This window comes from Synchiropus splendidus, chromosome 14, assembly GCF_027744825.2.
Source record: "Synchiropus splendidus isolate RoL2022-P1 chromosome 14, RoL_Sspl_1.0, whole genome shotgun sequence".
In the NCBI taxonomy this organism is placed as follows: domain Eukaryota; kingdom Metazoa; phylum Chordata; class Actinopteri; order Syngnathiformes; family Callionymidae; genus Synchiropus; species Synchiropus splendidus.
In genome coordinates, this window is record NC_071347.1 from 23,781,450 (window position 1) to 23,795,000 (window position 13,551).

Here is a 13,551-nt window from a genome sequence, read left to right on the forward strand (position 1 = left end):
GCCGCGGAGCCAGTCGCAGCTCAGCACCGCGGACATGACGCTCCATCCCGGCCGCCTGGCCGCGCTCGGCCTCCCGGCGCCGGCGCTCGGCCTCCTGTGCGTGTGCGGCGGCGCGGACGCCGCCCTCAGGCTGCTGCCCGCGCGCCGGGACCCCCCGCAGAAGCCGCCCTACAGCTACATCGCTCTGATCGCCATGGCCATCAAGAGCGCGCCCGAGCAGCGCGCCACGCTCAGCGGCATCTACCAGTTCATCATGGAGCGCTTCCCCTTCTACCGGGACAACCGGCAGGGCTGGCAGAACTCCATCCGCCACAACCTCAGCCTCAACGACTGCTTCGTCAAGGTGCCGCGGGAGAAGGGGCGGCCCGGGAAGGGCAGCTACTGGACCCTGGACACCGGCTGCCTGGACATGTTCGAGAACGGCAACTTCCGCCGGAGGAAGAGGAAGCTGAAGGCTCGGCTGGAGCGGGTCAGGGCGCCGGAGCCGCGAGAGGAGGAGCCGCGCAAGGGACCGGGCGCCGCGGTCCGGTCCAAGAGCTTCAGCATCGAGAGCATCCTGGGCAGAGCGGACGAGCGCGCGAGCCGCGCTCCGGGCCCCCCCGCCAGCTCACGCGGGTCTCCGACTCGTCCTTCACGCATGCGCACGGCCGAGAGCGGAAGCGGGGACGGCAACTGTCATTCGGTTTGGTCCAACTTGTAAATAATAAAGTTTGTCTTCTGGTTCGCGCCAGTCTCTTTGTTCATCCCGGTCAGCGTGTTTGAGGACGTGTGACGTCACGGGTCGTCCTGGGACGGATGTCTGACGAACATCCGGCCAACTTCACCGCGGGGTCGCGGCGATGGACGGGTGCGGCCCACACACACACCACACACGCCGACGCTCGCGTCTCCCGAGGACCGGCTCCTCGTGAGAGCCACGCTGACAGCAGCAGGAAGCTGCGTCTGTTTGTTCGGACAACAAAGGGATCTTCAGAGGCCACGCCCGAGACCAGGAGCAGGCCGGGCGTCCTGTCTGTGAAGGGGCCCGACTGCAGGGACCGGGGTCATGGCCTCTGCGCGCCTCACCGAGAAGAGGGGGCGGAGCTCAGGTGCCCAGCTGGGGATGGTCCTGAGCCCTGACGGGGGAACGTCCGGGGGAAGATGGAGGCGAGCCTGGACTCTGGTTCTGAAGGTCCCAACTGTGAGTCCAGACACGTCGCTGCACGCCAAGAAGGAAATATTTATCGCAATATCAACAGCCGAGCCGAGTTCACCAGCATGTCCTTTTCATCCCAAACTCAGAAGTTGAAATCAAAATATTTGGAGCCAGAGCTGGACGTGCTCACTGAAGCCTCGCAGCATCTCAGATTTATTTTTACTGCCGGTAAATAAATATGTGTGTGTGGACGGATGACCAGTCCAGACCACCCGGACAAAGTCACTTCATCCACGAGGACGTGCAGCAGCGCCGGAGCCTCCTCCTGACAACACGCGCACACGCACGCAGAAAGAGGCTCCTATTTACTTCTGGCAGCTGCTCACAGACAAATGGAAGTTCTTGAAGCTGTTGGAGGGTCAGTGAACGCGTCATCGCTTGGACGCCAGCAGCGTTTGGTTCCGGACCGTCTGGAAACACGACGGCTCCGTGACGGACGTCGAGCTCGTGGGAGGACGAACCACACGACCCAGCGACCCCACCTCCGCAGGTGAGAACAGAGCGTTGATGGTTCCACGCCAGCGTGCGACGCCTTGCTCAGTAGCCAATCACAGCGCAGCTCGGCCCTCAGAGGCCCCATCGCCCTTCCCCCAGCCTCTCCCCCCCGCCACTCTGGCAGGAGAACGTCTGGAGAGCCACAGTCAGCAGCAGCCACCGGGTCACACGCAGACATGTTTATGAGAAACAACAGCAGCTGAGTCTGTACACTATTTACAGCACAACTTGATTGACATGTCGAAGCGCCGGAAGCTTCCAGACGAGGAGACGACACAGACTTCAGTCAGAGGGGCGGAGCCCGGGAACACGGACGCTTGTCTTCATCTGGAGTCATGCTCGGCACAAAGTCAGGAGCAGGAAGACCACGAGAGTCAGTTCAGCAGGAGTCCAGGAGGAGGGTCTTCAGTGCAGAGCCGCTGGCCACACCGGGAGGTCAGCGCGGGGAGGTCACTCTGGCGCCATCTTGTCGATGTGCTCACACAGCAGCATGTACTGCTCTGCAGAAGACAGAGGCAACAGTGACGCTGCCGGTCCTTGGCCTTCCTCGATGAAGGTGATGGTGGTGGTGGTGATGATGATGATGATGATGATGATGATGATGATGATGATGATGATCATGATGAAGGTGATGATGATGATGATGATGAAGGTGATGGTGATGATGATGATGAAGGTGATGAAGATGATGAAGGTGATGAAGATGATGAAGGTGATGATGGTGATGATGATGATGATCATGATGAAGGTGATGACGACGATGACGTGGAGCGTCGTACCTTCGTTCAGGTTCCCGATCACGGCCTGCTTCTTCAGGAAGTCGTGGCAGAGTTTCCTGCTGAGGCCAAACGCCAGCATGTTGTGGGTGAACGTCCTGAAAGCAGACGGACCTTAACTGGCCGGCGCCACTGAACGTGCGCCACTGAAGCCACGCCCCCTCACCCCAGCTGCCCGAAGGCGATGTTCTCGTCGATCTTGGAGCTGTCGTCTCTCTCCTCCTGGGTCATGTGACACCACTTCTCCCTGCAGCACAGACGGACACCAGGTCAGTGGCCGAGACTGGAGGCACTGGTCCATGAACGAATGAACAAATGAGTGAGTGAGTGAACAATCACGACTCTGGATCATGGTTGAAGCAGCAGAAGGAACCAGAGGAGCGTCTCTGATGGACGTGTGAGGACCTCCACCAGCCTGGACCTGAGTCCCACAGCAGGGTGTCCCCGCCCCTTTCTCCCTCCCCTCATCCCTCCCTCCCTCCCTCCTTCCTTGTTCCCCCACTATTTCCTCACTTTCTCTCTTCCGCCATCCTTCCCTCTCTCCTTCTTTCCTTCCTCCCCACCTCCCCCCCTCGCTCCCTGCCCCAGCAGGATGTAGCCAGACCATGCAATGACCTGCTGAGGATCATGCAGCATGAAGTCACAGTTATCAACAGGAGCAGGCTGGTGAACAGCGCCCCCTGCTGACAGCCACATGCTCGCACAACAACACCCAGGCGAGGTGAAGTGCCGGTGACCCTGGCGAGCCTGGGTCAGGGTCATCAGGGTCACTGGAGATATCCACCCCCCCCCCCTCCCCACAGCGGACGTTTGAGCTGAGAGGCTCCTCTGAGGTGCCGGGGGCAGCAGGCAGGCCGGGCACAGACCTCTGGTCCTGCTCTCCTCTGGCAGCAGCAGCAGGGAGACAAAGGGTTCACAGGTTCAGCAGCAGCAGAGGAGGCGCTGCCGCCACTGCCGCCGTGCTCACCTGGTCGTCGGGGACCTCTTGGTCCGCTCGCAGTGCACGGCGTCGAAGAAGGCGGCGTTCCAGAACCTCAGCGTGTGCCTGCGGACAGGTGACCCCGGGTTCAGTACCCGGACCTTCTCTGAGGAGCAGCGGCGGCGGAGGGCGCTCACCAGATGGGCTGCTGCTTCAGGTGCGTGTACAGGTAGACCTTCTCCCTGCTGGCCGGCTCTGGAGCGCCCCCTGCTGGAGGACAGTGGTGACCTGGAGGCCTGGCTGTGGTCTCTGGGTCTCTGCACGGGAACAGGAACAGGTTCAGGAGTGAGACACCAGGCGTGTTGAGATGCTCCTCACCCGCTCCTCAGAGTCCCGCCGCTCCTCAGTCGGCTCTCCAGGCCTCCAAAGAAGCCCTTCACGTCGTTCCTGGACGTGTTCTTCAGCAGCCGCTCGGCGGCGTCCTTCTTTCCCGACAGCCAGGAGTTGGCCTTGTCGAGGTACGAGTCCAGTCCAGCTGGAGGCCCACCTCGGTACAGCAGCTCCGACGGAGATGACGGACACTTCCCTGCGGAGCGCACAGAAGAGGGCGCCGTGACGGCCGCTCCCCAGAGCCGACGCAGGCCCAGCGCGGCGCCTCACCCATGTAGTAGTAGGTGAAGCACATGGTCATCAGGTTCTTGGCCGGACTGTAGTCGTCCACCTGGTAGCACCTGGAGACACGCCGGGCACATGAGACGTGTCGGCGAGTCACTTAGCGCTGCGACTCACAAACTCACTCAAACAGCACCACAGCAAAGGACTGGACCAGCCTGTAGAAGGTGGCCTCGCTCACACACTTGGAGTGGCAGCGCTGCCGGCGACACGCAAGACACGGTCATCAGGGACGTCCCCGGGCGCCCCCCAACCCCCCGGCCCCTCCCCTGCACCTCACCTGGGCGCTGACGTACTTGGCGAACCACTCGCGACCTTTGCCGTTGTCTCCGCTGCACAGCTCCCCGAAGCGAGCCTGCTCCTCCTGGTGGAAGTCGTCCCTGCGGGAGGAGACAAGGTCAGGCTCTCAGGCCTGAGGCGGTCCTGCCAGGTCCGCCCGGGCCGTCTTCGCCACACTGGGATCACTGGGCTGAGAGGCCGGCGCCGCACGTGGCAGTGGCCTGGCTGCGGCAGTGGGACACCACGTCCGGGTCTGGTAGGAGCCCCGGCCCACATCCAGACGCAGGACGGAGCCGGGCTCGCTGCACTTCATTTCAGTGGGTTTCTGGAGCGTTGACAGATGAATCTCTGATGGGGCTGCAGCCATCGATCGGCCGCACAGGCACTCATGAGCTCCACCCCATTCATTTGTTTTACGCTGCTGCCAACCAAACCAGGCACTTCCTGGAAAGTCCCACCACTGGCTACGAAGCTGCAGCTGCTGCAGGCTCCAGAGCTCAAATCACCGCGCCACCAAGAGGCTAACACACTAACGCTAGCCGCCGCAAACCGCAGGCTGTTGCTGTTGGAGACCGAAGCTTTCTGCAGCACCTGGAGCCCAGACAGTCCCTGGCCATGTCGGCGATGGCAACACTCGCAGAGTGACGCGTCAGCATAGATCCAGAGAGCATAGAATGTGACAGACGTTCTAATGGTTCACCATCTGACGTCGCACAGCCCTCACGTCAGCCATCTTTGTTGTGATGCAGGGGGCTTTTCTACGACTGCGCTCTCTACTGACCCCTTCAGGAGGGCAGAAGCAGTTGCATCTTACTTGGTGTGGAAGACTTTCTCCACGTAGGCCTTCATGAAGCGCCGGCGCTCCAGCGCCTCGCCGTCAGACTCCTCGCCGCTGTGAGCCGACGACGAAGACGAGCGGCGCAGCTCCCAGGCGTGCGAGGCCGCGTCCGTGTCGTTGTCGCTGTCCGCCGACTCGGTGGCGTCGCTCTCCTCGTCACCTCGGTGGTGTCGCTGCGGGCCGCTCCTGGGCTCCAGCTCCGGCCCCAGCTGTGGCGCTGGATCTGGAGAGAGGACGTCCTGCCGGGCGCCACGGTCCGACCCCACAGCCGCCTCCATTGTTGCGTCCGCTTCAGCTGGAGTGCGAGTGCAGGCCGCCCCCCTCCGAGGGTGCGGAGACCAGTGGAGTCATCTGCGAGGACACGCAGAGACAGCAGTCAGCGGCGAGTCGGGCAGCACAGGAGCGTGTCCGCTGCGAGTGCCGGAAACCGTGGACGGTCAAATACACGCAGACGCCATCGGGACGTGAAGCTCTGCCCTGACCCTCCTGACAGCAGAGAACCACTCGGTGATCGGTGGTCTCATCAAGGTCACGCTAGCGCCTACTCTCCTGAGTCAAGTTCCCTTCCGGCCTTCAGCTTCAGAAACCACTTCCCGTTGTTCCGTAAATTCCCACGGAGAGTTTCCATTCGTCAAAACTCCCAGGATTTCGCCACCCTGGTTGTGCGAGTTCTGCCTGCCTCTGACCCGGTCTGACCCGTGCCGCGGTCCGGTCCGGCTCCACCACTGCTGAGGTGGTTCTGGACTCTGATCACACGGGCTGCAGCGCCCCGATGGGAGGAAGTGTGTGGCAGCTCATAATGAAATCAGGGCGCGCAGAGGTCAAAGGTCACCGGACTGAAGGAGCGTCACAGGAGCACGGACAGCACTGGTGCGCGTGAGCTCAGGCCCTGGGGTGACACGCTTCGGTGAACTCACCCCATGAAGGTCACAACACTGGAGAAGGTTCCAAACCGTGCTGAGGTCAGAGGTCACACTCAAGTCGTGGCTGTGAAACGAACGCAGGACGGAGCGCGTGATGAGCCTGGACCACTCTGAAGCTCCGCCCCCGTGGCGCCAGGAGGGCTCGGGACCCACTCACCGGGACGGTGGAGCTCACCTGTCAGAGCCAGGAGCGGGACCACGCGTGAGCTCACCGACGTGTGACGGCGGGACACGCTGGTGTCGCAGGCGCCGCGGGCTCAGCACCGAGTCCGGATGAAAACAAGCGGAGACCGGCTCTTACGTCAGACTCGCTGACTTGGAGGAAACGGTCCCGCGCCTGAGCAAACACCGGCGCTTCCGGAAAACCCGCCGGAGCAAGACGCGAGCGAGGAAGTCAGACATCTGCGCGGCTCAAGCTCGGAGGAGTCGCCTGCCGCCGCCTGTGACGTCAGCGGCCTCGGACGGCTTCCACGCTCGCGGAGCTCGCGGCGCGCGGACAGACACACGGACGTCCGCGTCGGTGGACGGCGGTACCTACGTGAGAGTCCCGTCCCGGCCGGAGACGCGGTTCCAACCTGCGTCCTGTCTGGCCGCTGGAAGGCTGATGCACGAGTGCGCAGGCGCAGACCCGAGGACGGCGGAGGGTGGGGAGCCCTGCGACGTCACGGAGGGTCGAGCCAATGAGCGGCGAGGAAGAGGCGGCGGGCGGAACTGATGACGAAGACTGTAAGTGCTGCGTTCGTCATCTAAGCTGGAGACTCAGAAGACGCTGAGGCGCGCGTCGCTCAGCGACTCTAAAGTTCGTCGGTCCTGAAAACACGTCAGCATTTATGGCGATGCGAAGCGCAGGTCTGCTTTATTGACCTCAGACAGATGCGTGGAAGCTCAAGTCACATGAACCCACATGAGTGGTGTTCTGGTTCTGCAGCACGGTGGTGGTGGTGGACTGCTGCTCAGTCCGCTTCCGGAGCCGTCCACAGAAGAGCCAGCACCAAGCTCAGTCCGAGGAGCGGGCCGCCGCCAGCTTCTGTGGCAGCGTGACGGTGACGAAGTGGACCCGCTCCCGTCTCAGGTGCTGCCTCGCGGCCTGCGTCGGCCCCAGTTCCAGGTAGGCCTGCTCCTCCCGCTCGAACCGAGGCCAGGTCACCAGGTCCGGCCCGTTGGGGGAGCTGCGGACACACACAGGCAGCTCAGCTTTCACAGAGCGGCAGCAGCAGCTGATGAAGGCCACCAGCAGGTGAAGGTCACAGGCGGATCAAAGTCAAGCGTGACGTCACGTGGCGGCGTCACTTCAAAGCCCATGTCTGTGCATATATGTCGGGCAGAGCAGCGCCTCGGGATCCACCCATGAGCGTATCTTGCTGATGACGGTGTCGCGTGTGTTCAGGATGCAGGGCAAGAGGAACCAGGACGTGGGGGAGCTTTGCTTTGTGAAGAGGTCCGACGCCCAGCAGCCCTCGCTGCGGTACGTTCCGCTCAAGACCCTGCAGGCCGTCTTGACGGAGCGGGACTTGCTGAGCGACGAGGTTCAGAAGCTCCGCGACCAGCTGGCCAGGGAGCGAGCCAGGCAGGACTGCCAGGAGCTGGAGGAGCCTGGCAGCTGTCTGGACCCGGAGTCACAGGTGAAGGAAGCGGTCACCAAGCAACGGCGAGAGCTGGAGGATCTCCAGTGGACCTGCCACCACGAAGCCATGAGCGCCAGCCAGATCGCAGCCCAGGTGCGCCAAGAGATCAAGTGCAGGAAGAAGAAGCTTCTGCAGAAGGACTACGAGCTTCTGAAAGTGGCCTACATCACCAGTCAGGAGAGGTTCGAGGCAGAGCTGCAGGCCGAGCTCAACAAGTGTGGGCTCCTGCAGCGGGAGCTGGGGAGCAGGTCGGGCGACCTGGAGGGCCAAGTCTCCACGAGTCTAGAATCCCCGGACCAAGTGGAGGATCCACTCCTGGGTCAGGAGGACGCGAGCTCAGACCTCTATCAGGGGAGGGACCAACAGCTGCTGGGCAGCCTGCAGGCTGAGAAGGAGTCCATCCAGCAGGTGCTGATGGAAGAGGTGCTGCTGATGAAGGCCCTGTCCAGAGAGAAGAACCAGCTGAAGGAGCTGATCCAGTCCAGGGTCTGCGCCATCTGTGAAGGAGGCGAGTGAAGGCCCTGAGGCTGCCGCGGTCCAGCTGACCCTGCCGCGAGAGACCCGAGCGAGTCGGAGAGCAGACCCGAGTCGCAGGGCAGACTCTGGGCAGCCATGAGAACCAAAGGTGCTGAAGGCAGATGTTTCACAATAAACCGACGTCAGATGAAAAGCCTCTGGAGTCTTCTCCGTGTCTCATGTCATTTAAGATCACAAACCCAACTCTAACTTTCACAGCTGCCACATGAACCTGGTGGTCTTCTCCATGTCAGTGGTTCAGAGCCTGCTGCTGTGACCATGCGACTGGCGACGATGACCAGTCACATGGTCACGGTAGCGCGTCCACCTCCAGCCCTGGACCACCTGGTGACCGTGGGCCGGACCCGACGCTCGGTGCGAGTCGCCGATGCAACACAGTCACCAAAGAGGAGCTCATAAAGACGGCGGCGCAGCTGGGGCCTCGCTGGCGCTGACATCATCAGCTCTGACTCGGAAGTGCATTTAAAGGAAGCGGCAATGTAGTTGGACTCCAGTCACACAGGTCTTGGATGTGACTTGGAGATTGTGAAACCCCCGAAACGAAGACGACGCTTGAGAGAGAGAGAAATGCTGAGGACGTGGAAGGGCTACCTCTGGGCCCCGTTCAGGCCCCTGGACAGCAAGAGGGACCAGATGAGTTCCACTGAGTCGCTGGATGTCGCGGAGGCCCGAGTCCCGGAGCAGCCCGACAACTGCCAGCAGCTGGTCTCGCACAACACTCTGCAGACAGCGCTGAACGAGCGCGACGCCCTGCGGGACAAGGTGCAGAACCTGAGGGAGCTGCTGGCCAAGGAGCGAGGCCGGAGCCAGCAGGACAGGAGGGAGGAGGGCAAACACAGCAAGAAGAAGATCCTGCAGAAAGACTACGAGGAGCTGAAGGTGGCCTACGTCTGCAGCCAGGTCAGGTTTGAGGCAGCGCTGCGGGAGGTCCGGCAGAAGAACCAAGTCCTCCAGGCCAAACTCTCAGGAGACCTGCAGATCGATGCCTCCGGCTGGCTGAGTCTGGAGCGGGAGGATCTGGAGGAGCCTCAGCTCAGCGACCTGGAGAGCCTGAGGCCTGCGTCTGGGGAGCAGGCGGCCGCCGCCCGCCAGGCTCTGGTGGAGGAACTGCGTGCCCTGCAGTCTCTTGGGCAGCAGAAAGAGATGCTCCGGTCTCAGCTCCACTCTCAGATCTGCCTCACCTTCGAGCTCTCCAAGATCCTCAACGAGCGCCAAGAGAACAGGCCCTTCCGAGCCGTGCAGCAGGAGCTCCTGGCGGTTCGGAAGCCTCAGCCCTCTGAAGAGAGCCCGGGACTGACCTGAGCCCCAGGTCTGGGAGGGATCGGGTCCAGTGTGTGTGTGTGTGTGTGCGCGTGTTTCCAGCTCTGCTGTGGTGAAATAAACTCCAGGACTGAAGCCGACCTCAGCTCAGCTGCCTCACCCTCTCACCCTCTCGCTCAGAGGGCTGAACCTGCCGTGACCCGAGGGTCAGGTCTGGAGTCTCCACTCACCCAGTGCGGGCGAAGTTGGCCCAGTACTTCATCATGGCCCTGCACAGCTTCTGGTCCTCGGCAGTGACGTTGCCTGGCGAGGAGAAGAGGGTCACCACCGGGTCACACCAACATCAGTCTGGTGAGCCCCACCGTACCGATGAGCTGCACATGTCCGTTCCAGAAACATCCCCCGAACATGAAGCCAACCTCGTCCGCGTGATCCGCCCTCACAAAGTCTGGCCTGACGCCCTTGTGCAGCTCGGCCCGGTGCACAAACTCGTACAGGAAGACGTCGACACTGGCGTCTGGAAGAGAGGGTCGGAGGGTGAGAAGGTCAGAGGGTCAGAGGGTGAGAGGTCGGCCGCTCGGGCGGAACCACTCGTGGCCCACATGGCTCACCTGACCCCACGACCTCACCTGAGTGGTATCCCGCCACCTTGACCACGGGGAAGGTCATCAGCAGGTCACCCATGACCTCGGTGAAGCTGTCCCGGATCTGCTGCGGAGTCTTGGCCTCCTTCAGGTAGTGGTCAGCGATCAGCTGGTTCGCAGCCGAGGCCTTAAGCAGGAGAGAAGAAGAGGTTCAGAGGTGGTCCCGGTGCCCGACTCGGTCTCTCACCCCGGCAGGGTTGAAGAGGTCCATGACGGCGAGCACCGACTCCCTGGTCATCCCCTCCACCCAGCCAGGGGGGGCGAAGCTCTGAAACACAGGACGGAAGCTGATGAAGACCACCATGGAGAAGAGTCAGTCTGGACCGAGGTGTGTCCAGCATGTTCGCTGCAGAGCAGCAGAAGCTCCAGCCAGAGTGTCTGAGGGATGACTCGGCTCTGTGTGTGAGTGTTGGGTGGTCTGACTCTGGTTCCTCTAGTCTGGACCTGGAGATAACCCTTGGACCTGAGGTTCTGCTGCTTGAGGTTCAGTGAGATCATGAGATCACGGTTGAGCAGAGAAACAGAGGACAGAGGATGTGAACAGAGCTTGATGACCTCCTGGCTGAGTGAGGAGGGTCTCACCTGAGGCAGGATCCATCCAAACTCGTGGTTGGTGATGCCCATCATCACAGGGACCTTCAGGACCTCTTTCTTCTTCAGCAGTTCCTCCGGCGTGTCGGTCAGGAACTCGCCGTCCACGGCAGCTCCCAGGTAGATCCTCATCTGCAAGCAGAAGGCCGTGGTCGCTCTGCCTCCAGAGAGCTGCTGTGTCCGGACTCACTCTCTTGGTGGCGTCGATCAGCTCGGCCTGGCTCCGCCCCCTGACGCAGCTGACCAGCTCCTGCGTGCTGCTGCTGTCGCAGCCCGTCAGGTTGGCCACCACCTGCAACCACACCACACGTCTCCTGGCTTCAGAGAAGGTTCGGCATGTCCAGGACCCGAGTCAGAGCGGCTGCTGACCTTGGCGTGAGCGAGCGGCTGCGCGGTGGCGTAGGCTCCCAGCATGGCCACGCCACTCTGGAAGATGGCCCGGTGGAAGAGCCCGGACGCCAGAGGAGAGAGGGTCTGAGCGAGAGAGTCAACGTTCACGTGGAGGCCACGATGGAGGGAGAGCAGGGGAAGTGTGGGGCGGAGCGAGCCGCGTGGCGCTCACCAGCATGGAGGCGCTGATTCCTCCCGCAGACTCCCCAGACACCGTCACCTTCTCCGGGTCTCCACCAAAGACCTGGATGTTCTCCTGGACCCACCTCAGCGCCGCCAGCTGGTCCAGGAAGCCATAGTTGCCCCGGGCGTGTTGGTCCCCGGTGCTGGAGCAGAGAGAGCGCCACCGTCATGTCTCCAGCCGCCGCCGGCTGCCCGCCTCTCACCTGAGGAAGCCCAGAATCCCCAGCCGGTACTGGATCACCACCACCAGCAGGTTCTCATACGCGGCCAGAGGAGCGCCGTCGTACTGGGACGCGGCACCTATCACCAGACCTCCCCCGTGGATCCAGACCAGGACCTGCCGGAGAGAGCAGCTGTTGTCCCAGCTAGCCAGGCCCCGTGGACGGGCGGACTCACCGGCAGCCGGGCGCCGCTGGCCGCATCGGCCCGGGCGTACACGCTGAGGTACAGGCAGTCCTCGGACGTCTCGGGGGGGCGGAACTGCACGGCCATGACCTGGGAGATGTTCCCCAACATGGCTGGATCCTGGATGCACCTGCGAGCCAAGGAGGGCAGGTCAGACCGACGCTGAGTCCAGGAGCGGGCTCTCCGGGGGAGGCTCACATGGGGGGCTGCCGCGTGCCGTCCCGCTCCCCCTCCCAGTTCTCTGGCTCCTGTGGAGCAGCCAGTCGCAGCCGCCCCAGCGGGGCTCGAGCGAAGGGGATTCCCAGGAACCGCTTGGCCCGGGTCTGCGTACCTTTGACCGTCACATACTCCCCTCTGACCCGTCCATTCTTCACCGTGACCACCGGCGGGTCGCCCCCTGCTCACATGAAACACATGAAACTCACATGAGCTGGAAACGTGTCTGCTGAAGAAGCCTGGAGGTCCCGAGAGCTTCATCAGACAAGAGGAACGCGGCTTGATCCGACAAGAGTCCAGGGATGAGGCTGCGGGTCACATGACTGCCGAGCAGCAGACCAAAGTCCGGCCTGACGGCAGGAGAGGACCGGGGGCACCGCAGCGCTGCTCTGACTCACACGGATGAGGATCAGCTCCGCTCAGTCTCAGCCCCGTGACCACGGGCGTCTCCGTCCGCCAGGCGGAGAGCAGAGCTGACCACCTGGCCTGACCGGGGAACGGCCGGCCACCGTCGGAGCTGAGTGGCCTAACCGCGTGAACGACGAAACACAGCTCTGCAGACGCACGGCACCATGCTGGAGCTCACCTTCTGCCGCCGGCGCCAGCGTCAGCACAGGAAGCAGGAGAACAGCGAGCCACGACGCTCTCATGATGGACGCCTGCCGCTGGAGCTGAGTCCAGAGAAGTGTGTGTGGACCCTCTGGACCCCCACACACACAGCTGCAGGGCAGTTGCATAAACAGCGCTGAGGTGCATCATGGGACATTTGGTAACACTCACTGTCCTCCACAGGCTCAGACTCGCACAGCACGTGCACCCAAGGGTCAGTGCACACAACACACACACACACCCCCGTTTTAGGCGGTGAACTCTCACGCACACGGCTGATGACATCATCGGGCTCCTGCGTGGATCGATGACACGCACACCGAACTCTGAGCTCCAGGTAAAGTTCAGGGCTCGCAAGTGAGTGCGAGCCCTGAACTGCACTCACCCGTGACGTCACGAACGGTCATCGCTGGCCACCAGAGGCTCGCAGGGGCCTCCTGCCACGGCCCCCCTGAATCCACCTGATGACCTTCCAGTCACCACCTCAGTGGAGGAGGCTGGATCAAGCCGATGTGAACGGGAACCAGGTCATGCGAGCGCTCGGGTGTCACCACAAGAGGGCGCCACGGTCCACGTTTTCGTCTGGCGGGATGAGGACAACCAGCGGTGGGCGTCAAGTGAGAGGGAACGCGTGGCGTCACTGCTCCTTCACAACTTCTCACGGCTCCGTGATGCCAACCTTGGCCGCTAGATGGCGCAGATGGGTTTCAGACCTGATCCTCTTCAAGTCGAGGAGGATCCACGGCCAGGTGGCGCGCGCCCACCGGCCGGTGACTCGAGGAGTGCGCGAGAGAGCGCGCGTGACCACGGCGCGTGGATGTGTGTCCGTCAAACCAAGACATTTCAGTTTGCGTGCTTTTTTCACGATCGTTTCACACGTCAAGTCTCACTTTCCTGCATTACAATGAAGGGGCGGGGCCTCCGGCGAACCAGCTCCGGACCAATGAGCGGGCAGTGCGACGCGTGACGTCAGACGCAAGGGGCGTGCCGCGAG

General features: G+C 62.4%; 4 protein-coding genes across 5 annotated transcripts; 2 read left to right on the forward strand and 2 right to left on the reverse strand.

Moving 5' to 3' along the window:
* Positions 1–6: 6 nt before the first annotated feature.
* Positions 7–710, forward strand: foxl1 (forkhead box L1). The gene has a single exon (XM_053886140.1). It carries the CDS (start codon positions 35–37, stop codon positions 698–700), a length of 666 nt encoding a protein of 221 aa, XP_053742115.1. The 5' UTR covers positions 7–34; the 3' UTR covers positions 701–710.
* A 347-nt stretch (positions 711–1,057) lies between these two features.
* Positions 1,058–6,750, reverse strand: kiaa0513 (KIAA0513 ortholog). 2 transcript variants are annotated; one of them, XM_053886126.1, is made up of 12 exons: positions 6,636–6,750; positions 5,151–5,525; positions 4,338–4,437; positions 4,183–4,256; positions 4,046–4,116; positions 3,764–3,971; positions 3,583–3,702; positions 3,434–3,511; positions 3,333–3,350; positions 2,633–2,713; positions 2,470–2,564; positions 1,058–2,190 (listed from the first exon to the last, which is right to left on the reverse strand). In XM_053886126.1, exons 2-12 carry the CDS (start codon positions 5,450–5,452, stop codon positions 2,141–2,143), a joined length of 1,197 nt encoding a protein of 398 aa, XP_053742101.1. In that variant the 5' UTR covers positions 5,453–5,525; positions 6,636–6,750; the 3' UTR covers positions 1,058–2,140. The 2 variants fall into 2 exon arrangements, with proteins under 2 accessions (XP_053742101.1, XP_053742102.1); XM_053886127.1 differs by lacking the exon at positions 3,333–3,350 and having other exon boundaries at positions 1,063–2,190.
* A 174-nt stretch (positions 6,751–6,924) lies between these two features.
* On the reverse strand, positions 6,925–12,677 carry ces3 (carboxylesterase 3). Its single transcript, XM_053886114.1, has 13 exons — positions 12,535–12,677; positions 11,931–12,129; positions 11,724–11,862; positions 11,531–11,664; positions 11,317–11,470; positions 11,124–11,228; positions 10,945–11,046; positions 10,746–10,886; positions 10,351–10,431; positions 10,149–10,290; positions 9,887–10,036; positions 9,750–9,822; positions 6,925–7,266 (listed from the first exon to the last, which is right to left on the reverse strand). The coding sequence occupies exons 1-13, from the start codon at positions 12,596–12,598 to the stop codon at positions 7,095–7,097; spliced, it is 1,656 nt and encodes a 551-aa protein (XP_053742089.1). The 5' UTR covers positions 12,599–12,677; the 3' UTR covers positions 6,925–7,094.
* LOC128771033 (uncharacterized) lies at positions 7,303–8,385 on the forward strand. The gene is made up of 2 exons (XM_053886134.1): positions 7,303–7,334; positions 7,485–8,385. The coding sequence occupies exons 1-2, from the start codon at positions 7,318–7,320 to the stop codon at positions 8,236–8,238; spliced, it is 771 nt and encodes a 256-aa protein (XP_053742109.1). The 5' UTR covers positions 7,303–7,317; the 3' UTR covers positions 8,239–8,385.
* Positions 12,678–13,551: the final 874 nt, after the last annotated feature.

Coding starts and splice junctions, on each gene's coding strand:
- ces3 (XM_053886114.1), bottom strand. CDS start 12,598: ATGAGAGCGTCGTGGCTCGCTGTTCTCCTGCTTCCTGTGCTGACGCTG. Junction 11,665..11,723: donor CCAGCGGCGCCCGGCTGCCG/GTGAGTCCGCCC, acceptor TCTCTCCGGCAG/GTCCTGGTCTGGATCCACGG. Junction 10,887..10,944: donor TGATCGACGCCACCAAGAGA/GTGAGTCCGGAC, acceptor TTCTGCTTGCAG/ATGAGGATCTACCTGGGAGC.
- kiaa0513 (XM_053886126.1), bottom strand. CDS start 5,452: ATGGAGGCGGCTGTGGGGTCGGACCGTGGCGCCCGGCAGGACGTCCTC. Junction 4,438..5,150: donor GAGAAAGTCTTCCACACCAA/GTAAGATGCAAC, acceptor CTCCTCCCGCAG/GGACGACTTCCACCAGGAGG. Junction 4,257..4,337: donor CCAAGTACGTCAGCGCCCAG/GTGAGGTGCAGG, acceptor TGTCGCCGGCAG/CGCTGCCACTCCAAGTGTGT.
- foxl1 (XM_053886140.1), top strand. CDS start 35: ATGACGCTCCATCCCGGCCGCCTGGCCGCGCTCGGCCTCCCGGCGCCG.